A 25898-nucleotide genomic window follows, 5' to 3' on the forward strand; every position below is an offset into this window, starting at 1 on the left:
ATAACAAAGAAGACCAGTATTTGTTAACATGATAATTGATTGGTAATTATTCAGCACAATGTGAAGTAATCATACTTATCCATGCTTCACCGCTCACAAAGTGGTATACAGCTATTGAAACAATGAAAATACATCTTTTGCTTAAAAGTGTTCAAACGCAGCAATTCTAGCTATGACTAGCTAAATGTACTAATTGTACTAGACCTATGTAATATGTACTGTATGTATCCGTCAGTGTGTGTACATCCTTGTATTGTTAATTAATATATTATATATAATGGCAGCATGATGGTTTTAATATAAATCATGCCACTTTTGACTCAAACAAAATTTAGCACATTTTTCATCAAAATGTTTTTTATATGTATGTTGTGTTTATCATTACCTGTACTGCACAATTTATTTACTCTATTTAACAGTTAACACTATTTTTTACAGCGAATTACAAAAGAGTGATAGTGTTTTCAATAATGCTTCCTGGATAGCTCAACAAAAGAAACAGTTTGGTTTGCCAGGAGTCGCATTAGGTTTAAATCTTAGTCATGATGTTACTCAGGTGTGCTATTAGATTTTACAGGTAAATTTGAGTTGATTTCAATGTGTTACTCAGGTGTGGTATTAGATTTTACAGGTAAATTTGATTTCAATGTTTATGAGGATCTGTTTTCCTTAATATGGATTTTCAAAGGTATTAAGCTATAAGTAAAGCAATATTTTGCTCCTATTAGAAATATTTTTCATGACAAATACTCTTTCATTGATAAATGGATTTCCTGCATATAACAATGTATAATGTGGGTACTTTTTTGTTGCTTCAGAGATTTGACAACTTCAAAAATAATATATGCACCTTATTATATTTCTTTTTCATGACTCAATTAAGTATCCAGACATTTAAAATGGTCATGTAGTCAATGATTTAACAAATAAAAACAAGGGCATCATGGACAAGAAGCATTGCAAAAAAATTGATTGAAAGAACTGTGTACAGTAAAGGCATGTTCCTGTTCCCATAAAAGTCAAATTTTATAAATCTCTTGAAATGTGCACAATTGTAAAAACTGAATTTAAAAAATCTGAATTAACAAAGTATATTGTTGATTGAAGAAAATTATTGACATTCTCTATCTTATATGTCAAAAACTATTTGGACTTAATGTATGTTACTTAAAAAAAAAAAGACTAAGGGCAAAATGCACAAAGTTTGTTCAGTTTTGATGAAATTTTTCACAGAGGGCAAACTTGTTCTGATACTACATGTACCACATGTGTTACAATACCTAAGTTATAGATAGATAAGTTTAAACTTATTTAAATTTAAACATTTAATGTAACACATGTATATTTACATATTTCATTGGTATATTTCATTCTAGTACACATTGTATCAAAAGTTAATTTTTAAGTTAAATATTTTGTTGACCTCACACATATTGTATCTAACTTTTAGTGTCAACATCATGATTGATGAAAATATTTAAGCTTTGAGGTCCTCCAAATATCCCCTTGGTTTAGAAAAAAAATTCTCCTTGAAAGTTGAAAAAAAAAAGATTTTAAAGCAGATTTTGGTCATTACAGAATGTAGTCCTTTTAAGAGATTGTTCTAGAGGTTTTTCTTTATTAGCTCACCTGAGCTGAAAGCTCAAGTGAGCTTTTCTGATCACATTTTGTCTGGCATCCGTCTGTCTGTCCGTTTGTCTGTCAGTCCGTCTGTCTGTCCGTCTGTTTGTCTGTCTGTAAACTTTTCACATTTTCGACTTCTTCTCAAGAACCACTGGGCCAATTTCAACCAAACTTGCCACAAAGTATCCTTGGGTAAAGGGGATTCAAGTTTGTTCAAATGAAGGGCCACGCCCTCTTTCAAGGGAAGATAATTAGGAATTACTGAAAAAATAATGGCATCATTTAAAAATCTTCTTCTCAAGAACCATAGGGCCAGGAAAGATGAAACTCATGTGGAAGCATCCTCAGGTAGTGTAGATTCAAGTTTGTTCAAATCATGACCCCCGGGGGTAGGGCGGGGCCACAATGGAGGATCAAAGTTTTACATAGAAATATATAGGAAAAATCTTTAAAAATCTTCTTCTCAAGAACAGCAAAGCCATGATGAGTCATATTTATATGGAAGCATCCTCAGGTAGTGTAGATTCAAGTTTGTTCAAATCATGACCCCTGGGGGTAGGGCGGGGTCACAATGGAGGATCAAAGTTTTACATAGAAATATATAGGAAAAATCTTTAAAAATCTTCTTCTCAAGAACAGCAAAGCCATGATGAGTCATATTCATGTGGAAGCATCCTCAGGTAGTGTAGATTCAAGTTTGTTCAAATCATGACCCCCCGGGGTAGGGTGGGGCCACAATGGAGGATCAAAGTTTTACATAGAAATATATAGGAAAAATCTTTAAAAATCTTCTTCTCAAGAACAGCAAAGCCATGATGAGTCATATTCATGTGGAAGCATCCTCAGGTAGTGTAGATTCAAGTTTGTTCAAACCATGACCCCCGGGGGTAGGGCGGGGCCACAATGGAGGATCAAAGTTTTACATAGAAATATATAGGAAAAATCTTTAAAAATCTTCTTCTCAAGAACAGCAAAGCCATGATGAGTCATATTTATATGGAAGCATCTTCAGGTAGTGTAGATTCAAGTTTGTTCAAATCATGACCCCTGGGGGTAGGGTGGGGCCACAATGGAGGATCAAAGTGTTACATAGAAATATATAGGAAAAATCTTTAAAAATCTTCTTCTCAAGAACAGCAAAGCCATGATGAGTCATATTTATATGGAAGCATCTTCAGGTAGTGTAGATTCAAGTTTGTTCAAATCATGACCCCTGGGGGTAGGGTGGGGCCACAATGGAGGATCAAAGTTTTACATAGAAATATATAGGAAAAATCTTTAAAAATCATCTTCTCAAGAACAGCAAAGCCATGATGAGTCATATTTATATGGAAGCATCCTCAGGTAGTGTAGATTCAAGTTTGTTCAAACCATGACCCCCGGGGGTAGGGTGGGGCCACAATGGAGGATCAAAGTTCTACAAATGAATATAAAGGAAAATTTCTTCTTCTGAAGAACTGCAAACCATGATTAGTCATTTTTATATGGAAACATCCTCAGGTAGTGTAGATTCAATTTTGTTCAAATGATGACCCGCAGGGGTAGGGTGGGGCCCAATGGGGAATGGAAAGTTTAACATAAGAACATAAAGAAGAAATTTTTCTTCTCAAGAACAGAAAAGCTATGTTTAGTCATATTTATATGGAAGCATCCTCAGGTAGTGTAGATTCAAGTTTGTTCAAATGATGACCCCTGGGATAGGGAGGAGCCACAATGGGGGATCAAATTTTTACAAAAGAATATATGGGAATTTTTTTAAAAAATCTTCTCAAGTACAACAAAGCCATTTGTTACATTGACATGGAAGCATCATCAGGTAGTTTAAAATTCAAGCCTCCCCCCCCCCCCCCCCCCCCCCCCCCCCCCCCCGGTCCCGGTCTTTTCAATACTGAACTGATTTGTGCTTTTGCCTAGCCAATGTGCTCAGGTGAGCGATGTGGCCCATGGGCCTCTTGTATTAGTTATTAAAGCAACCTGATACACAAAATTGGATTGACTGACCATAATTCTTTGAGTCAGTTTTTGAATTCAGGTTTGTAGATGACAGTTTAAAAATTTAGGATCACTTCCTAATTAACAACAGACTACTGGGACAACTAATGCCAATGTGGGATGCATGTAAGGCATTTATAATTTAATAAGTGTTTGAAAATGTGTCCATATATATAGACATAAAATATTATTTAAGGATATAGCCCTCTGTTCCCTATCAATTGTTAAAGAGCTAGGTTCACTATATGCATAAATATATACCAGTAAATTGACTAACACTCTGTGTCACATTTCAAGCATCAATATAAAGTAGAGACTTAGTTCTTTCATTTCCTACAACAAAGTTTCCTCTGAAAGCAGCCCAGGTATTGAAAACAGGCTTTGTGAAAATGCAATGTTCTCTGTGATCCAAAAATTGAATCATGTTTTATAATCTTCAGATTGAAATAGTTCTATAAGTATATAATTGCAAATTTTGGATCAGCGGTTGTGCTCTTTTTGATATATTGCATAGGCGTTGGAAGCAAATTGAAGGGGGTGGGGGTGGGGGGCTAATTGAAAGAGAAAAAAACTGAAAAACTGAAAAAAACTTGACAAGCAAAAAAAAAAAAAGAAATTGAAAATTGTCCAAACCCGAAAATCCTATTTCATTTTTTCCTTCAGTGCATAATTCAAGATACAAATATTTAGAATATGTCCAAGTTGTGACTAGCATCAAATTATAACAATTGAAAAATGAATGGAAAAAACAGGTACAACTCATTGCTAGATATATCATACCCTATTGAGTTATCCAGCAAGCACTTGAAACCATTACCACTACTTTGTAATTCACAGTAAAGATATTATCATATCAAATACATACTAGACTTGCTAAAAAACTGCAGATATCATGCATAATGTTTTCATATTAATACAAAATAAGAAATTCCATGTGATAATACATCATCTACTTTCAGTTTATTACAATTTTAGCAGCATTTGGTTGGAGTTGGAATGATGGATTCTTATCATTTTCAAAAGCACAAACATTTGATTGTTAATTGATTGTCTTGATTATCTTTTACAGATCCCTCAGGCTAGTCCCAACTATGCGAATTCATAACCTCATCTCTAGTTACTCAAAAATAAGGAATTTGAATCGGCTTTTCCTTAGCCTTTCAGTATTCTGCATTATAAGCGTTTGTTACTTTGGACACATGGTGTACGAAAGTTACATCTACACATGCAGCAAAGACTATGGATATTCCAAATATAAGTTTGACAATTTAGACAATATAACCATCAGTCCCATTAATATTCACCCATATAAGTTCAAACTTTTAGCAGAGTCCTTGTGTAATACCATTCCAGAGGTATATCTTTTAGCAGTGGTAAAGTCCGCAACTAAAAACTCATACAAGAGACACTGCATTAGACAGACCTGGGGAAGGGAGAGTAACTCGGGGAATAGGAGACTGGTTTTTATCCTGGGATACAATGAAGAAGACCAAACACAAGTAGAATCAGAGTCTAGACAGTTTAATGACATCATTCAAGAAAATTTTCAAGATGGATATTGGAGCAACACATACAAAATGGAAATGGCATTTAACTGGATAACTAAATATTGTAGTAATGCCAAATATGCTGTATTCGTGGATGATGATATGTATCTGAATATGCCAAATACTCTAAAATATCTTCATTCTGTGGATGAAAGAAAAGTGGAGAATCTTTACAGTGGACTTGTAGTGGAAAAACCATTTCCCACAAGAGATTACTTTAATAAACATTACATATCCCGACAGGATTATCCATTGGATTGCTTCCCTCCATACATACCGTCTGGAACAGTATTTTTTAGCAAGGCTGTCATCCGAAAAATTCAAAAATTGATGCCATATATTCCTCATTTTCGAGAGGATGATGTATATTTAGGCATGGTTGCTCAAAAATCTGGAGTTACACCATCAAAAATCAATTTTCTAATTGGACTGGGAGATGATAGATCAGATCTCAAGTTTCTGCCATGCTTGATTTCTGATCATGGATACACAACATTAGAAATGTTTCAATCTGCCTATAATGAGACACACTCCAAAAATTTAACAGTTGAAAAAATCATGGAGGTATGCATACACAGCAGTAAAGTTAAGGAGCTGTGAATCAGCAGAATTAATTTATTTAGTGAATATGTTTTATATATGGCATTATATCTGGAAAAAAAACAGGGATTTTGCTCGTGAGCTTTAAACAACATCAGACTGACAAATGAATTCGATAAAGTCTGTCATACAGTCTATGTCATCCCAAAGAAATTTACCACCATGATTCCTCATGTAGACACAGTTTTGATTCCCAGTGGCATTATCTGGTTGCCCTGGCAACCAATAAACTGACCCATTTAGGGGTTGTTGTGAATGTCTCCAAATGAAGCGTCCATCTGACTGAATGGTTAATCCAATCCAGAACCAAAAGTAGGCAAAATCTGCGATCAAGAAAATGGATAGATTAGATGATAGGCATGGATTTTAAAAATGAAAAACAAAGTTGGAGTACCGGTAAAGATAAACAATGTATGGCAGTTTGGTCTAATGAAATATGGAGATAACGAACAGTGTTCAAGCTCAAAGTCCACTGAAACAAAACAAACTGGGAGCAGAGCAAACACGGACCTCCAAAAACATCAGAGGTGGGATCAGGTGACATGGAGGAGTGAGCATCCCCTGCCAACCTGTCACACCTGCCGTGTGCTCCTTGTCATATTCAGTAAATAACGAAAAAATCTGTCGACAATTCAGTGTGTAAATAAAGGCCTAACAATTAGTATGAAAAACGTCAGTCAGCAAATGACTTAATGATAGATTGTATTTGCTGACAAGGTCATTGTATGAACCATAGAACTTACTAAATGATGACTTTAATAAACGAGACTGTCGATATTCTTGTTTCATCAACTTGTTTGTCAATAACTTACCTCGTTTTAGAAATTGTTCATACCTAGAGCATGTTCTTGTGTATCAAATCAACTGAGAGATATACACCCCATATGCAGGTGATAAGGGTATATTGCTGCATAAGTAAGGGAAGTTGACGATTGAAAAGTTAAGTCATCACGTTTATCATAAAGCTTTGCTGTTAGATTACCATTAACATTTTTTTCTAGAAAAATATCCAAATATGAAACAGATGTGTCAGACTCTGTGGTATCTTTTATTTCAAGCTCACTGGGATATATCGTGTTGACATATGAACGGAAATAACTATTGTTAATTGATAATATGTCGTCGATATATCTAAATGTTGAGTTGAAGGCCACAGCAAAAGATTTCTTTTTCTCTTGTATAAGATTTTGAATAAATTCTGCTTCATATGAATACAAAAATAGGTCTGCTAACAAGGGGGCGCAATTGGTACCCATGAGAATTCCAACAGATTGTTGGAAGACCTGGTCTCCAAAAACCACATAGATATTGTCAATCAGAAACCCAAACATCTTTTTAATATCAACTTCAGAGTACTTGTGTGTACAATCAGAATGTTTTTTAACAAAATAATTTTGCAAATGACCAATGACAAGGTAAGTAAATTTCCATTCCATTTTTATTGAAAAAGCAGCTGTCAATGATGTCAAAAAGCCTGGACTTTAATTTATCTTAATTGAGGAATGGTTGTATACAGAGTTGAAAAGTCAGTTTTCATGTTACTGATTTTGGTAAAATTTTGTGATTTCAAATTTTCCAAAAAGTTCCTTGGAATTTTTAAGTATCCACATCTGATTTACACCACTTCTCAAATATATTGTTGCACAGTACTCCTGAAGCTTCTCCTTCACTGCTGTTAATATTTTGGTGAGTAGTAAAGAAAGATGCTTGGTAGATCATTTAATGGAACATTATGTTCATCTTGCCACATTAAGCAGCATTATTGTAGTTGTAATTGATTTTTGTGTGTGTGTGGTCTTCTCTGGATGAAATGCAATAAACAAATTACTTTGTCCATCTGTTTTTTAGCACTTTTCTGTTACATTATTGTTTGGGTATATAATCTACATATAGCCAAATCTTAGGATAATGAAAGGAAGAAACTCACAGATTTTGGGCTCAGGTACTCAAAATTTAAGGTCAGGAGGTCAAGGTCACCAATGTCAAGATTCCCATCCAGTTTTTAATAGAATAACTTCACTACACAGATAGAATAACACAGATAGAGCATATCAAACTCTAAAAAAGACGTACCACATCTATACACATAAACTCTAGAGTTTATGTATATAGGTGTTGTATGTCTTTTTTAAACGTGGTTTTTCATGACTGAAAGTGTCAGAATCTTTATTTTAACAACTTTGAAGTGTATCTTTAAGTAGATTCAAAATTTTATTAATTTATTTTACATTTAACAATCCGAAAGACAAGTCCCTATGGAATCTCCCATGATTTATAGTTGGATAATTATGAATATGATTTGAAATATTTTGCTATGCAATGCAAACAATACTTGTACGCATTATTATACCGGTATGTTTACACAAGTTCCCATTTCGCCTTAATAAACCCCAGAAGGTACTAAGGCGAAATGGGAATAGCAAATTTTACAGTTAAGGCAAAATGGGAACAAAGCTGATATGGTTTTTAGGCAAGGAGTTGTGTGTGTGTGTGTGTTTATCCCCGAGCCATGGCAAGGGGATAAAAACACACAACGAGTTGGATAAGAATCATCCAGCTACAAATCATGGGAGTTTCTTTTTATCCCATGTTTTATGCATCACTATCAATATTTTACACCGTTTTTATATAGGAATCTACTTTATTTTACTTCACCACTTTCACTCAAAAACCATTGCGACGTCACAGCAGTGGGATATGAAAATCAAGAGGCCCATGGGCCACATCGCTCACCTGAGCACATTGGCTAGGAAAAAAAGCAAAAATCAGTTCAGTATTGAAAAGTTTAGGGGGGGGGGGTTGAATTTTAAACTACCTAATGATGCTTTCATATCACTATAACAAATGGCTTTGCTGTTCTTGAGCAGCAGATTTTTTCCCATATATTCATTTGTAAAACTTTGATCCCCCATTGTGGCCCCACCCTACCTACAGGGGCCCTCATTTGAACAATTTTCATTCTACACTCCCAAGGATGCCTCCATATTAATTTGACTAATCATGGCTTTTCTGTTCTTGACAAAAAGATTTTTTCCTATATAATCCTCTGTAAACTTTGATCCCTCATAGTGACCCCATCCTATCCCGGGGGGGGGGGGGGGGGATGTCATGACTTGAACAAACTTGAATCTACCCTACCTGAGGATGCTTCCATATAAATATGACCAATCATGGCTTTGCTGTTCTTAAGAAGATTTTTAAAGATATTTTCCTATATATTTCTATGTAAAACTTTGATCCCCCATTGTGGCCCCACCCTACCCCTGGGGGTCATGATTTGAACAAATTTAAATCTACACTACCTGAGGATGCTTCCATATAAATATGACCAATCATGGTTTTGCTTTTCTTAAGAAGATTTTTAAAGATATTTTCCTATAGATATATTTCTATGAAAAACTTTGATCCCCCATTGTGGCTCCACCATACCCCCGGGGGTCATGATTTGAACAGACTTGAATCTACACTACCTCAGGGTGCTTCCACATAAATATGACCAATCATGGCTTTGCTGTTCTTAAAAAGATTTTTAAAGATATTTTCCTATATATATTTCTATGTAAAACTTTCATCCCCCATTGTGGCCCCATACTACCCCTGGGGGTCATGATTTGAACAAATTCGAATCTACACTACCTGAGGATGCTTCCATATAAATATGACCAATCATGGCTTTACTGTTCTAAAGAGGAAGATTTTTAAAGATATTTTCCTATATATTTCTATGTAAAGCTTTGATCCCCCATTGTGGCCCCATACTACCCCCGGGGGTCATGATTTGAACAAACTTGAATCTACACTACCTGAGGATGCTTCCATATAAATATGACCAATCATGGCTTTGCTGTTCTTAAGAAGAAGATTTTTAAAGATATTTTCCTATATATTTCTATGTAAAACTTTGATCCCCCATTGTGGCCCCACCCTATCCCCGGGGGTCATGATTTGAACAAACTTGAATCTACACTACCTGAGGATGCTTCCATATAAATATGACCAATCATGGCTTTGCTGTTCTTAAGAAGAAGATTTTTAAAGATATTTTCCTATATATTTCTATGTAAAACTTTGATCCCCCATTGTGGCCCCACCCTACCCCCGGGGGTCATGATTTGAACAACCTGAATCTTCACTACCTGAGGAGGTTTCCACATAAGTTTCATTTTTCCTGGCCCAGTGGTTCTTGAGAAGAAGATTTTTAAATGATGCCATTATTTTTTCACTAATTCCAAATTATCTCCCCTTGAAAGAGGGCTTGGCCCTCCATTTGAACAAACTTGAATCTCCTTTACCCAAGGATGCTTCATGGCAAGTTTGGTTGAAATTGGCCCAGTGGTTCTGTAGAAGAAGTCAAAAATGTGAAAAGTTTACAGACGAACGGACAGACAGACAGACGGACGACGGACAAAATGTGATCAGAAAAGCTCACTTGAGCTTTCAGCTCAAGTGAGCTAAAAAAAAGTCCAATGAGTGATATCCACGGGATAAAGGGGTAAACATGGGATAAAAAGATTTCAAGGCCATAATTAGGCCCAAATTTTTAGAGAGGCAACGGTTCGGGGGTCTACTTGAATCCTAAGCTGGTCCACGGTAGAACTCTGATGGGGGTTCTAGGGGTAGAGGGTTCCCGAAACCTTTAAGCAAATTAAGGACTTCATCTTTCAAAGTATCACGTTTTGAATCATTGTTTTAATACTTTTCAAACTATAATGAAGCACCTGGCGAGATGATCGATTTAGGCCTACAGAAAATGAAACCAAAGCTGAAAATATTAATTTAGTACAAAGACTCACACAATTCACCATATTGAACTATAACTGAACTATAAAGTTAAATGTTTTCACTTTTCAGAAAACTCCAAAAAATTTAGTGAGGCATTTGCCTCATTTGCCTCAATGGTAGTTACGGCCTTGGATTTATGTTAATTCACTTGTGGCTACAATATTCATGAAACGTCATTTGGCGAAATTTTTAATTGAATTAGAGGGATTTATGACTGCTTTATCGCTTATTATAGATAATCAATGCGTCAAAACGAAGTCAAAAATGGCAATGTTATTGAACGTCTTGGCGGAGCACCGAGCTATTGAAAAAATTATGTGTGCAGACAGGAAAATGCCCGAAAGAGACTAAAATGTTTTTATTTGCTGCTAGAGATTGCGAACACGTATCTAGGACCAAATTGTTAATTGTAGTAGCTTTGTAAGAATGGAAGGATTGACATTTTTGTTGTTCAACTCATGCGATACCCCATTACCCCGCTTTATCTCATGTTGCGCCTATGGATTTTACATTGTTTCCATACCTGATCGCTCAGCTAGGTAGACACTGATTTTAAGACCTAATTGATACCCTATACGCCATAAAAGGCATTTTAGAAAAAAAAAAGTAACATATCTTGATATAGTTATTAGTTTTTTACGTACGAAAAAGACATGAAAAGTCTATTAATAGAACTGAAAGATATTTAGAACTGTGAATAAGATTCTAGACCTTTTAGTCAAAAAGCTCACCTGGGAGCCTAGCTCAAATTAGCAAAAAAAAACAAAAAACAAAACAAAACAAAACAAAAAAAACGCACTAATTTCGAAAACATGCATGTCGTTTCAGCTGTAAGCATTAACTTAATTTCTTATAGGGTGTCTGGTCTTCAAAAGTCGGATTGATATATTGTCGAATTCCTGTACAATAATAACCAATTTTTCTTTTAAAAATGAAAGACTGGTTTATAAATAAAGGTTACATACAAGGATCGCGGTGATCATTGAATTTCGTCATTAGTTGAGAAGAAATTTGATCGTCACTCAAATCCAGAAGCCATGAATTTTCGGAATTGCAGTAAGACTGTGCTGTGAACCACGATCCCCTTTTCTCTTTCACGCTGTAGCAGGTGTTGGCCCCACGGTCATATATGTAGGAGGGTCCTCCTTTACATGCGACTAGAAAATAAAAACCAAAAGGATTACATCATCAACACCTACCTCCCCCCCCCCCCATATTACAACCCATCGTAATCATTAACGGTGTTTGTTTATTTATTCCTTAAGCCATTATGGCTTATCAGACCAAATTATCATTATGCATTTACAAAATAAATGTTATCAGGGACCTATATACTTAGTATATAGGTCCCTGATGTTATATAATACAGAAGTATTGCATTTTAATGAATGTACATACATAAAATATTTTTACATACACTTGGTTTTCCATAATATTGTTTGTATATTAAATTTCCAACAACAACAACAACAAAATTTTAGTTTACAATAGTGAATCTCTCTAAGTGTTTCTGCTTTCTGTAGGAATTTACCTATATTTTCAGTCGATCAGGTGAACGCGAAAAAACACAAGAACAGAAAATATTGAAGTTGTATAGAAAATATAGCATCATCGCTTTCATTAAAAAATGCATCTTTTTATATTAAAAGAACAGTGATTTTCTGTTGTATTATTAAGTTAAATTATTATTCTAAGGACTTTAATCTAGGAATTGCAATCTAGGATTGCATACACAAATTATTTCTTAAATATCTGTACAAAAACACTATAAAGACCAAATCTTTTTAACGTCTGATTACCCGAGGAGAGGGAGTCGGTCTTGGTAATATAGGAGCCCGTTTTACAAACAAACTTACGACTAAGACCAAAAACTTTATTTGATCTTAAAATATTGCAAAATTAATTGATAATTCTTTTTAAAATTCCTAGAAAAAAATATCTTTCTAAATTCTTTTTAAACAGATAAAAATCATATTCAAATTAATGAAAAATAGAAAGTAATAAGCCAAATTAAATTTTGGTCTTAGTCGTAATTTAAGTTCTTTTGTAAAACAGGCCTCCTGGTGTTATTTACCTGGACGGCCCCAATGCTCGGTATGCCAAAAATAATATACACATTGCATTACACAAGATGTCTGTCTAGTAATCCTTGTCTAATTTTGAGTGAAACAAAATAATTTTTATACTTTAATATAAAATTCGTCAACTGAAACATTTTCAGCGATATCTCTTAAAAAATCATTCATGCTACGAAATATTATTAAAAAATTGTTTTAAAAAGTCACGAATGTAAACTACAAGGCAATCATATCGACATTTTTTTAATTGACAGTAAAAAATATAATCATAATGTAAGTATATATATTGTTTTAAAAAAATCTATTTATCGTGTGGACGTTTACCATCGAGAAAATTAATTATTTATTTCTCTGGCCACCATAGTACCCATAATGTTCATTTAAATAAAGACGATAGAGGAAATTCGAAGAAAGATAAGGCATCACAATTTTGCTTAAAAAATCCGTAAATCTTTTTTGTTTTTTTTAACAATTTATATATAACCAAACAGATTCTAAATGTAATATTTTGACAATACAAAGCTTCTCTGAACCTTAATTAAAGTAATAAATATTTTACATTAGCTAATTACAAGTAGCTAATTATATTTTGTACAAGGACATGTCTCAATTGTTTCAAGCATATCGTGGTAAATACTTTTCCTTATACAATTCTCTGATTCTAATACCTTCAACCAAAATTAATTTTATAATGCGATTTTTTCTTTGAATTCAAAGAAGAAAGCGACCAAGTTCGTCATAATAGATCGGCCAAGTTCGTTATACATGTAATAGATCATCAGCGACGAGGTATGTTTTCTCACTTTCAACATAATTTTAACAGGCTAATATCGTTTTTGGAAAGGGGGGGGGGGGGCAGGGGAAAAAATACAACTTCCCTAAAAAACTTTGACAAGCAAATAAATAAATAAATAAAAAATAATATACTAATAATAAAAAAGTTAATTTGACAACTTCCCTTAAAAAACTTTGACAAGCAAGCAAGCAAAAAAAAAAAAAAAAAAAAAAAAAAAAAAAAAAAAAAAAAAAAACAATAATAATAGATAAATAAAAATAATAAATAAATAAAGTAAAAATAAAAGATAATAAAGAAATAAAATAAAGAAAGGGAAAACTGTCAAATGCACATTTTTTATTGAAATAATTTTTATGCACATGTTGATTTCAAAAGTTTAAACATATTTCCTCCCTTGCATTTTAACACGCAAAGTTCTCAGTTACGTTGACATGTAACTTATTTGTGTTGACATGTAGCTTATTTATGTTGACATGCAACCTTACTTTTTTCGCAAGCTGACGTAAATAAGTTGCATGTTGACACGTGCATACAGGATGCAACTCACTATTCACTTAAAAATTGACAACGGGAATGGCGATCATGTAGCGAATGTTGCTATAATGGTGGTACGATACAATTTTAAAATACAGCCTTTCATTAGATAAAAATACAGTGCATACTTTCTTAAAATAAATTCATTATAATAAATTTTTAAAAATAAATTTTTATTTAATTCGGAAGACGAGACAACTATCTTAGATGCCATTAACGGAACTCGGTCCAGAAAAACTTGGGTAATAGTTTAGAATTTCAGATTATGGTTGTCTGCCCATGGTATGATGGTGACTGCTGTACACTGTACAGGTAAAATATTGATTAAGTCTTAATAATTAAGGTAAGATAAATTCAAAGTGACATATTTATTAAAGTCTGGTTTAAATTATGTGTTCTGTTTTGTAGAACAGTTCCATGAGTACTGTGTTAAAACTTGAATGTTAGAACATATTGACAATCGTTACCATGCGTGTGTGGGTGGATGTTTGAGGGTATGTCCTGCTTCCTACTCGCTGTCTTCATTCTCTTTCGACTCAACACTTCCCTCTCTCTGTATCCCCATTCCTCATCTATTTCCCCCTCCTCTTTCTATTCCCGGCCTTTGCAGCCCCCCCCCCCTCCTCCCATCAGCTGCCCATGTCAGAGCTTTCGCACCACTTTTGGAGGAATGTCAGACACCTCGGCCCAACGACACCTCGGCCCAACGACATTCGGCCCAATGACACCTCGGCTCAGACAGGTCGGCCCAAGATTTAAGACAGGTCGGCCCATCTATAAGACACCTCGGCCCAAGCAGAATTTCATTATGAAATGTATTAACATACATTTCCAATTTGCAACTTGAATAAAATATTGACTGGAAAAAATTATGAATAAACGGTCAAGAATTTTTTGGTAATTTTAATAATCGAGGAGAGAGAAGACAATTAATCAGGGACCTATACTAACTTCATACTTAGTATATAGGTCAATGAATTAATTAAAGTGCTAACTGATAAACAAACAAGATACCGCGGCGCATCTTTTGTAGTCTCAAGTGCGTGTCATACTGGTGACAATGAGGGGTTAATTACGAGCAGGCTTAATTGTGAGATAGTACATTTACATCCATTGAATATTTTCTCCTTTACGAAAGTTAATATTTTATCAAACAGTTTACAGAACTTTTTAGATGTAGGTTCAAAAAAATCATGAAGGATGCATCTGATTATTCTCACATTAATCTCCCAAGCACAAAAAAAGTTTAAAAGTAATTCATTTCTTTCAGGATTATTGACCTATCTCATACGTTTCAAATCATCAGAGAAACAATGCAAAATGATTCGATAATGTAGATTCTTAAAATTATAATAGAAATCGTAAGAAAGAATTGCTAGTAAATTGAAATATAGTATAAATAATTACACATGTAGCATATATATCATGTATATTGGGCATTTTCCACAAGAGAGAGATGCAAGTTAAGGACTTATCTGATTTTAGTTATAGAAATGAACCAATTATCTATCAAAGACACCCCCTTCTCAATTTGATTTTTGTGAAGAAAATTGTTTAATCGTCAGAAAGAATAATTATATCTATTATATAATAATATCAATTCAGACCCTGGATTAATTCCTTCTATCACAAAATTTTGCTTGGGCCGAGGTGTATTTTATATGGGCCGACGTGTCAATTATCTTGGACCGACCTGTCAGGGCCGAGGTGTCAAACGTGACGGGCCGACGTGTCATTGGGCCGAGATGTCTGTCTACCCTTTTGGGGACTGGGGCCGGGGCTAAAAATTGGGGAAATTGCCTACTTTTTGGGGGATTTGGGAAAATCATTGTACATAAAATCATTATAAAATAAAATTGGGTTCTTGATGTTTGTTATCAACCAAATTTCTATTCTGCAGTAGAGAGAAATACGAGTAGAAAGTTTATCAGTGTTTATTTATAATATTGTACATGTTGTAGGAGTTCTGGCTTTATGGACCGTGGACTTCGGCCTGGATAGCTCAGTGGTTAGAGCACCTGACTAGTACAGCAGGGGTCCCGGGATCAATTCCCGGTCCAGCCATATGTTTCCTTCATGCGTTTCTCCTTTCCTACTACAATATATTCAATTATATATGTGTAAAATGACTATTGGAAAAATTAGCACGGTTAATTGGGAAATTAGGTATTATTTTTTTTTGAATTGGGAATGGGTCCTTTGAATGGGTCTAATTCTTGGCAATGTCAATCAAGATCCTGCTTGTACACCTAATGACTTATACATGTTATAACAGTGTTTATTATACTATACCTCCCTGATGAATAAACCTGCAATTATTTTCTAAATTAACAGCTTCCTACCATGGAATAGTTTTTGTGGTATTTGCCCACGATGAAATAGTCATCAAACTATTCACCACCAGCATTCTATTACCCTCCCATTTAATTTCGGATCTCTTCTGGTTTTATCCTGATCATGACATTAAACATGCAAGTAAAGTCTACTTCGGTATAATAAAACACCTTTTTACTGACTATTTGGACAAAAGCAAGTTTATTGTCTCCCTCGATAGCAACGATATATATTTCCCTCAGCTACTCCTTGGGAAGTTGTTGCTCTCCTGGGGTTCAGTGAACTTGCTATTATCCTCATGGCCAGTATAAGTTATAATAATCACAGTAGCTGTAGAACTGTAGCTCTCCGAAAAAAATATTGAGTCAGACAGACTGGAGAGCTACAGTGCCACCCATAGAAAAAAAATGTACATTTATTGTGCACAAAAATTTGTTCTCAGTTCTGGATGTATTTCTCCAAAATCTTGCCTCAACTGGAGAAAAGCTAGATTTCAAAGAATTATCAACTACTATTGTAGTTGACCTCTGCTCGGCGCACTTGGACCGAATTGTCTTGCCATCCAAAATGGCAGTATAAATAGGCGAAATTTTGGATGGTCTCAATTTCAGGCCCAGGAGGGCTACTGAAAATGGTTATATTTTGATATGGAAATAGTGAAGGAATATATTAGGAACACACAGTAATATTTTTAGATTGCAGTTTAAATATACAGAGAAATAAATCGAGAAACGGTGCACTTTTTTATGCAAAATAATTATGTACAATTAAATTTTTTCTATAGGTGGCACATTTAGTCAGTCTTAGCTAAATATACTTTTTTTCTTTATCTCAATGCTAGATTCAGAGATGTATATGGCAACAGACCTTGATCAGGCTATTTTTTACACCCAACAGTGCGAATATGAAAGATGAGAATACACTATGTTGAAGTGCCTTGGTCTCACTACGGAAACCATTCTCGAGAACCTTCACCTTGCATGGAGGCTGGACATCTATGTAGACGGTAATTAAAAGAAAACTAGTGTATTTATGATAGAGCCATTACAAAATAAATGGAATCACAATTACAAAAGACAAAGTGGAAGGGTTGCTAAGTATTCACATTCTCAGTGGGTAACATTCTCTGTTGGCTAAATAAGATGTTAAAGAGAAGCATTGATCTCTCATATATACATGTACCAATTTCAAAATTTAAAATTGTGTAAATGTAGATTAACATGAAAGGTTTCTAGTACTCAAAATCATTGCATCCTAGCTAAATGTATATGTTTCTCAGCATGAAATTTAAAGGTGATCATGAAAGTTAATTAAGATAAGTTACCCACAACAGATGTGAATGCTTATCACTTAAGTACATGGATTAACAAACATTGAGTGAATTTTTATTTAGTGACTGAGATCTGATAAGTACCAGGTATTGTAAATTTCTACACAGATTTATTTCTTAGCATGAATGTAATATTTCTGGTGGCATAGAAAACTACATTTGACCACTTAATTCCAAACCCCTCCCCTCATTAAGGTATTTCTGGATGATTAAAACATAGTGTATAATGCAGTTGTCCAATTTTGGCAGAATTATATAGTTCTGTCAAATTCACAGAAAATGAAATCACAAAATATTTAAATATATCCCTTTATTAATTGTACTTCAGATGAATCCCACAAATAGTATGTACAGAGGTCAGAATTCTATAGCTTTAGTGGATTCATGAAACTGCAAAGAATTCAAGTTGCAGAAAATACCCATTATATAGTATCAATAGTATACATTAGATTTTAATGTAAAATGAGCAGTTTTTTTCTTTACAGAATACAGAGGGCACTCTTATCAATCTTCATCAGGAAATTTTGTCGTTACAAAAAATGGCACATCAAAGTGCTATTTATAGGACTTGTGATATTTATAGTAACAAAGTGCTTTTCTTTGGAAAGGAATGAAATCATTTTTAGGTGCGAGACTGATTTCGGTTATACTCCATACAAATTCAAAAACTTGGACAACATTAGTATTGATCCATTAAACATTCATCCATTTCGATATAAATTTGTGGCAAACACTGTATGTGAAAATGATGAGGAGATTTATCTTCTAACTCTTGTAAAATCTGCTACACATAACTACAAGAATAGGCTTTACATAAGACAGACATGGGGCAAAGAAGCCAGCTTAGAAAATCGGCGTCTGGTTTTTATCCTTGGATATTCAGAAGTGCAACAAGCTTCTATAGAATATGAAAATCAAGTGTTTAAGGACATAATCCAGGAGGATTTCCAAGATAATTACTGGAGCAATACATACAAAATGGAGATGGCATTTAGCTGGATTACAAAATACTGTAATTCTGCAAAATATATCTTGTTTGTGGATGATGACATGTTTGTTAACATGCAAAACAGTTTGAAATATCTTAGCTCTATTGACAGAAGTAATGTGGATTATCTTTATAGTGGATTTCTGGTGGAAAAACCATTTCCCATCCGTGATTTTTCCGACAAACATTATGTGTCCTGGGAAGATTATCCCTTTGACTGTTTTCCTCCATACATACCGTCCGGAACAGTTTTCTTTAACAAAGCAACAATAAATAAATTTCAGAAAGTCATTCCTTACATCCCCCACTTTAGAGAGGATGATGTGTATCTAGGTATTGTTGCACAGAAAGTTGGAATTGTGCCCTCTGATATCAGCTTTCTCATAAGATTAGGAAATGGCAGTCCACATGCTAAATACATTCCGTGTTTTATATCCGATCATGGATATTCAACCTCAGAGCTCTTTCAAGAAGCTTATAGAGAACTCCAAACAAACACGATTTCCATAGATTATATTATGCGAGTATGTGTAAATGACATAAACAGGCCAGGACATTAAAGTGTTCAAAGCAGCAAAGTGGAATAAAAAGCTATGCTGTCAAAATAACTGCATTCTCAAATGCACAAAGGAACTTCCTGGTTTTTTTTTTTTTTTACAAAAGAAACAGGATCATAAAGCTGTGATTCATTTCTAAACAGAAGGTAATGTTTGTGTATTATAATGACATCCCATTCATTGTGATGGGGAAAAGATGTTCAAGTGAGAAGTACATGGGCATTGTGTAATACTGGTAGACTTGTGCCATACATTATGTATACTTACATGTACTTACTATAATGCTTCTTTGTTGTACAGGAATATGTATAGTCTCTGTCAATTTTTTTTCTTTGAAATTCATGCAATGACCTTTATTAAATACTGTGTCTTATTTGCCAAATTCTTATTTGAAATTTCAATTTTGATCATTTAGCATGTGTATGTGTGAATCACAAGCAGTTTATAATATGACATAGTAAATTATTAGAAAATTATTAGAAATTATTAGAAAACTATTCCTTGCATGCCATATATTGAAAATGGCAATGACCTCTGGTGTTGAAATTAATATAGCTCTAGGATAATTATTAAATGTATGCAATGTATATGCAATAGCATCTGGAACAAAAGAATTTTTATTTAGAAAAAAATATTCAATACAATGTGTATTAAAACTGCTGACACACAAGTAGTCAATGGTGCTAGCATAAAAAATGCTAGCATTATATTTAATGAAGCTGTTACTAGGTATTTGTGCAACTTCATTGATGGCAGAGGCCTTTCATTAGGGAGTTAATGTCGAAGCATACACTTTTTTGTGTTAGAGATTATAATGGAATTGGAAAAGTATGGAAAATGTCTCATTTAATAAAGACTTGATGCATCTCCAGCAATTTAGGCTCATCAGTCATCAGACAACACATTCACACAGTTGGGGCTATGAATTGTACATTGCTATAAAATGTACATTTCACATTTGATTGAGAAACATGAATTTACCCTTTAAATGCGTTACTGTATTAAATCTATTTGGAAAAGAAATGATTTCCAAACATGAAGGTCACAAAGCTTGAAATGCAAAATGTACACAGAGTTTTCTGATTTGGGTTTGGCCTATCAGTGTTCAATGTGGACCAAGGTTAAACTCTTGATATGCTTTAATTTAATGCAAGTCATGAGATTTATTATGTATATAAATGCTTTACATTCCCACCAAGCCCATTCAGTGGCATTTTTAATTTTTTTACCTAATTGTAATGATCCATTTTTTTTAATTGTTTTTATTTTTTGTATTCATTATATTGTATGATCTCATTGTGTTTTTTCAGTGTGCTGTGCAATACAAAAGTTGTTGGGGTTTTGAATGGTGATAGATGTTTAATAAAAAAAAATTATAAAGAATTGCATTATAATTTCACTAAATTTCTAATGGAAAGTCTTTCAAGCTCTTTAAGAATGCTCATTTAATTTGCTATATAATGTAAAAGTATTAACCATCAGATATGAAATTAGTCGTTGATTATAAAAGTTTCAGTTAGTTGAAAGAACTTTTATCCGATACTTTTGTGTGTAATAATTAAGGCTCAAGGCTGTACATGTACAGTAAATATGTCTATAACAGTAAAAGGCTCCAAGGTATGTAATAATAAACGAAAAGATTTTCACAAACTTATTAAATAAAGGCTTTTCAAATGAATTCTTAACATAATTTCTCTAGAATTTGGCAGGTATAAAGACCACATTCCAATCAGATTCTTGAAAATTATACGAATTTTTTAAATTTTTTTATTTTAGAAGATATTGAAAATAAGACACATTTACTTTATTTTTGATTCGATAAATCTATATAGTTATAGTAGTACAAATTTGTAACATTTCAGGCCCGTAGGAAGCAATTTCACTTTGAGGGGACACAGCCATACATTTTCAGGTGGGGGGACACTATCAACTACCAAAATTCCTTGTCAAGCCAAAAACAAAGCCCCCCCCCCTTCCCGTGCTCCCTCCGGTTCCTACGGCCATGCATTTTTGATTTTTAGCTCACCTGAGCTGAAAGCTCAAGTGAGCTTTTCTGATCACACTTTGTCTGCAGTCCGTGTCTCGCTGTCCGTTCGTCTGTCTGTAAACTTCACATTTTCGACTTCTTCGAGTCAGTTTCTATCACTCATTTATTTGAAAGAGAGCAATTCAATTATTAAGATTATTTATAAGTAAGAACAATGAATTAATCAAGAATTAAAGATACAGTATGAATTATAAGAAAAGATCTTTAACAGAATTTTAGCTGAGATCAAATTAAATGAATTCAATTAATTATATCTTCAAATAATTAAAGGCATATTCAATTATTTGATTATTTGTTAATTTGAATTGGCGTTTCATAAGTACACGCATGGCGTGACACAATATATAAGCCTTGAAATGATCTTGTTCATCACCAAACAATCATCAGCAAGAAATGTACATATATAATTTAAACAACAAGCATTTTGAGAGTATTGCATTAGCAATATAGTCCCCTACCGGTAAGTGTAATCTGGTTCCGGTTAAAAATTGAAAATGCCATAATTCCGTCAAAAATCATTGAAGCGGAACGAAATGCAAAATTGATCTATAAGTGATCAAGGTAATATCACATACCAAAAATCAGCTCAATATCTTCAAGCGTTTAGAAAAAAAATTGCAGAAAACCCTTCAAAATTGAAAAAAAACAAAAATCAGCTCAATATCTTCAAGCGTTTAGAAAAAAATCGCAGAAAACCCTTCAAAATTGAAAAGGTCGTAGTTGAGTCAAAAATCAATGAAGCGGAACGAAAAGCAAAGTTGATCTGTAACTCATCAAGATACACTCGCATACCAAAAATCGGCTCAATATCTGCAAGCGTTTTGGAAAAAAGTGCGGAAAACCAAGTGGGACAGACTGACACACAGACAGAGGGACAGACAGACAGACGGACGGACAGACCCAGAGGAAACCTATAGTCCCCTCCGGTTTCACCGGTAGGGGACTAACAAGCATTCTGAGAGTAAATCAAAAATCACTGAAGCGGAACGAAATGCAAACTTGATCTGTAACTCATCAAGATACACTCACATATCCATCCTCACAATGTCAAGGTTTTGTGATTTCGGAACTCCACACAAACCCTTGACATAAGTCGTTATTTAAATGTTGGGCTTGTAGTTACACATGACGTAATGGGTAATTATAAACTAACCAGTGAGAAGATATTTTTTTCAAATCTGTCGTTATCAAATTGCCCAACTCCAGAGCATATCTTTCGTGATTGTAAGGAGGACGATCTTCAAAAAATCAATCCCCGATGTTTTATTTAAAGTAACTAGTCACAAATCCTACAATACTGGCACTTTCCATTTTAAAGACGAGTCTATTTATTTACAAAACTTTTTAATAACTACAATAAAATCTGTTTTCTGATTGGTTCCAGTCCTAGACCAGGAACAAATGAAATAGTAGCTTTCTAGCCCAACTTTTAAATAACGACTTATGTCAAGGGTTTGTGTGGAGTTCCGAAATCACAAAACCTTGACATTGTGAGGATGTCACATATAAAAAAAAAATAGCTCAATATCTGCAAGCGTTTAAAAAAAAGTGCGGAAAACCAAGTGGGACAGATAGAGAGACAGCTAGACAGATGGATGGACAGACTCAGAGGAAACCTATAGTCCCTTCAGGTTTCACCGGTAGTTGACTAATAAAATGCTGTCTTTAATGTGTTATAGGGGGAAATACGACAAATTTGTAACTTGCATCAGAATGCCAACAATGCAGAAAAAAGAGACAATAGCGGATAATTTTTTAACTTTTTTTTTCAATGATTGCAACCGTCAACCCTAAAAAACAAAACAATGAAAGACGTCCTATTATTAGTCCCCTACCGGTGTCTAGCTGTCCCTCTGTCTGTCAGTCTGTCCCACTTGGTTTTTCGCAGTTTTTTTCTGAACGCTTGCAGATATTGAGCTTATTTTTGGTATGTGAGTGTATCTTGATAAGTTACAGATCAAGTTTACATTTCGTTCTGCTTCATTGATTTTTTTGACGAATTACGACCTTTTCAATTTTTCAGGGTTTTCCGCACTTTTTTCCTAAATATTTGCAGATATTGAGCTGATTTTTGGTATGTGACTTTACCTTGATGAGTTATAGAGCAGGTTAGCATTTCGTTCCGCTTCATTGATTTTTGATGGAATTATGGTATTTTCATTTTTTTAACGGGAACCAGATTACACTTGCCGGTAGGGGACTAGTATTGCTATTGCAACACTCTCAGAATGCTTGTTTAAAGTTATATTTTTTAGTTATTCATTTAAAGTGGAATCCGGTCACGGTACCCTAGTGATAGAGCGTTCGCTTTGTGATCGGGAGGCCCGGGTTCGATTCTCCCGCCCACTTCAAACCTAAGACGTATTCCTTCGCCAACCTCCTGGCACTAGAAATGAAAGTCACGGGTCTTTCGGATGAGACCTTAAAAACCAAGGTCCCACGTCACGATAAAGAACCCTCACTGCTCAAAGGCTGAGTGCCGAGTATAGGTCTATATATGAGTGAAATATTCTCGAATGGGAACTAAAAACACCATACAATCAATCAACGTTAAAAGTGGATGAGAGAACATACATGTAAAATACTAGTATTGTATTTTATGGTGGCATATTTTGTAGCGATAGCTATCTTGACATGAGGAGAGAACTTATAGTCACGATACAAGATATATTATCTCTATTTGTCGAGATAGCTATCGCAAAAAGTACGATAGCTTATCTTGCCTGGACAAGATAAAAGTCGGTGTTTGACGACAAACCAGAAAGTTATTATGACTTGACGAGATAGTTATCTTGAATTGTCATGATATGCTATGTTGATAAAAAATTATGTTGATGGCATAAATATGCCACCATAGTATATTCACTCCGTACGTTACAAAGATGGAAGAGCAATGAAACAGTTGACGTTAAACACTTGTCCATTTTTTGGAGATAATAAGGCGGGATCTAACAACAGTGAACATGAATTTTACGGTGTTGCTTCAGATGACAACAATATTGTTTTAATATGCAATAATGGAGAAAATTTATATATATATATATATATAAAGAGGTTATGAAACTGGAAGGAATCTGTTGGCCTATACATCGATTTAACATGCATCCCCTTGTTAATATATCAATAGTCAATAGTATATATTTGCTATTTCAATAAGATGTTTTTCTTTGTTTAACGTCCCTTCGAAAATTTTTACTCATATTGAGACGCCATCAATTGCCAGTGGAGGGCTGCAAATTTAGATCTGTACTTGGCATTTACGGCCTTTGAGCAATGAGGGATATTTTTTGTGCCAGCACCTACTGCGACACGAGACCTCGGTTCGAAGGAGGGGTCTCCGCGTCACACAGTGGATTCGAACCCTCGACGTAAGGATCAACTCGTTACTCCGCCTCCGCAACCTTAGAGCAAACGTTCTAACCACTGAACCACGCGATCAACCAGTAAGATGTACGCATATCAATAAAATTCTGGAATGGATAGTATCACCAGGAGTTGACGCGACTGTCTTTATTTTGTACCCTCCTCCACCACAAATTAAAAAAAAACAATGACAACAAAAACTAAGTCTTACTTTTGAAATACACTGTTTCTGATGAATCTTTACTACTTGCATCAGATAAGTGCAGGAACACAGATGAATGACCCTGGCAGTACTGTGTCGAGCTCTGGTAGAAAAAAGAAACACAAGACTTGTGCTGTAGACAACGGTAGGAACATATAATCTTGCTACGCTCCCGTGACTGCCATAGAAAGTCTCCATGGGCTAACTTGTTCCTCCATTCCGGCACTCCATGCCACAGGAAAGAATTTCTACTTAGAGTAACTGAAAATAAAGCTAAAAATCTATGTTACTTAGGATCCTTAACTTTATGGTAACATTTTATAATACATTATAATGTAATTTAGGCATTCATGGCCTATATAATTTGAAATTTGAACATTCAGTAAACATGTAAATAATACATGTATTTATTTTGAACAGATTTGTTGTAACTAACTACATGTACCTGTAGTGTGGTTAGTGAAAGTCTTTTTACTTGTTAGTCTAATACCAACGCACTTAACATTTAAAATAAGATGAATGTGTGTTTTCTTCCATTCAGGTACAATATCTTTCTCATGGGAGTAGGGCGTTTTAAAAAAATGAAAAATACTTCTGAATTGCTACATGTACCTTAAACTTCAGTTTTGAAAAACACATTTTAAACTTGATTGAATTTGTGAATTACTTAAAAATGTATTTTCAAAATTCAATGCGAAAAGATTGATTATTGAAACTTTCTCATGGAGTAAATAAAGGTTCGTTAAGTTTTAGTGGTTGAAAATGAAAAGAATTAGAAACATAACTCTTCTTCTTTACAGTCCACTATTCACTAGGAGCTTACCTTTAAATATGAAAGCAAGAAAAATTACAAACAAATCCTTTTTACAAATTTTCATTTTGAGTGGGAAGTCCGTCTGCATCTCTCATTTGAAGTGTTTCTATAGGCGCGTGCTTAAGTTTTTCTCAGATGCTGAATGCGCATGCGTGTTATGGTATCTACAGGTCACATTAGGACATATCCACACGTAATCAAATTGAAAAGAATAGTTCTAACACTCTAAACAGCTATGGCAAATGACTTCGTCCAACCTTACATCCTTTCATGTAAAATGCAATTGTATGTAGCAAAAGTTTGATGGCCAT

At 34.3% G+C, this 25898-nt stretch overlaps 3 protein-coding genes across 5 annotated transcripts; 2 read left to right on the forward strand and 1 right to left on the reverse strand.

Moving 5' to 3' along the window:
* The first annotated feature begins 465 nt into the window (after window positions 1–465).
* Window positions 466–5882, forward strand: LOC133186531 (beta-1,3-galactosyltransferase brn-like). The gene is made up of 2 exons (XM_061321766.1): window positions 466–577; window positions 4685–5882. The coding sequence occupies exons 1-2, from the start codon at window positions 543–545 to the stop codon at window positions 5760–5762; spliced, it is 1113 nt and encodes a 370-aa protein (XP_061177750.1). The 5' UTR covers window positions 466–542; the 3' UTR covers window positions 5763–5882.
* LOC133195247 (C-type lectin-like) lies at window positions 5847–25898 on the reverse strand. The gene is made up of 4 exons (XM_061331106.1): window positions 25850–25898; window positions 24783–25034; window positions 11510–11701; window positions 5847–6085 (listed from the first exon to the last, which is right to left on the reverse strand). The coding sequence occupies exons 1-4, from the start codon at window positions 25896–25898 to the stop codon at window positions 5847–5849; spliced, it is 732 nt and encodes a 243-aa protein (XP_061187090.1).
* On the forward strand, window positions 14234–19534 carry LOC133194547 (beta-1,3-galactosyltransferase brn-like). Of its 3 annotated transcripts, none has more exons than XM_061330637.1 (3): window positions 14234–14264; window positions 17128–17292; window positions 18102–19534. In XM_061330637.1, the coding sequence occupies exons 2-3, from the start codon at window positions 17198–17200 to the stop codon at window positions 19162–19164; spliced, it is 1158 nt and encodes a 385-aa protein (XP_061186621.1). In that variant the 5' UTR covers window positions 14234–14264; window positions 17128–17197; the 3' UTR covers window positions 19165–19534. The 3 variants fall into 3 exon arrangements, with proteins under 3 accessions (XP_061186621.1, XP_061186554.1, XP_061186505.1); XM_061330570.1 differs by having other exon boundaries at window positions 14254–14295; XM_061330521.1 differs by lacking the exon at window positions 14234–14264 and adding an exon at window positions 14366–14446.

Source organism: Saccostrea echinata, unplaced genomic scaffold, assembly GCF_033153115.1.
Source record: "Saccostrea echinata isolate AGI-Se365-2 ecotype Australia unplaced genomic scaffold, CSIRO_AGI_Sech_v1 ptg000001l, whole genome shotgun sequence".
Classification (NCBI taxonomy): Eukaryota; Metazoa; Mollusca; class Bivalvia; order Ostreida; family Ostreidae; genus Saccostrea; species Saccostrea echinata.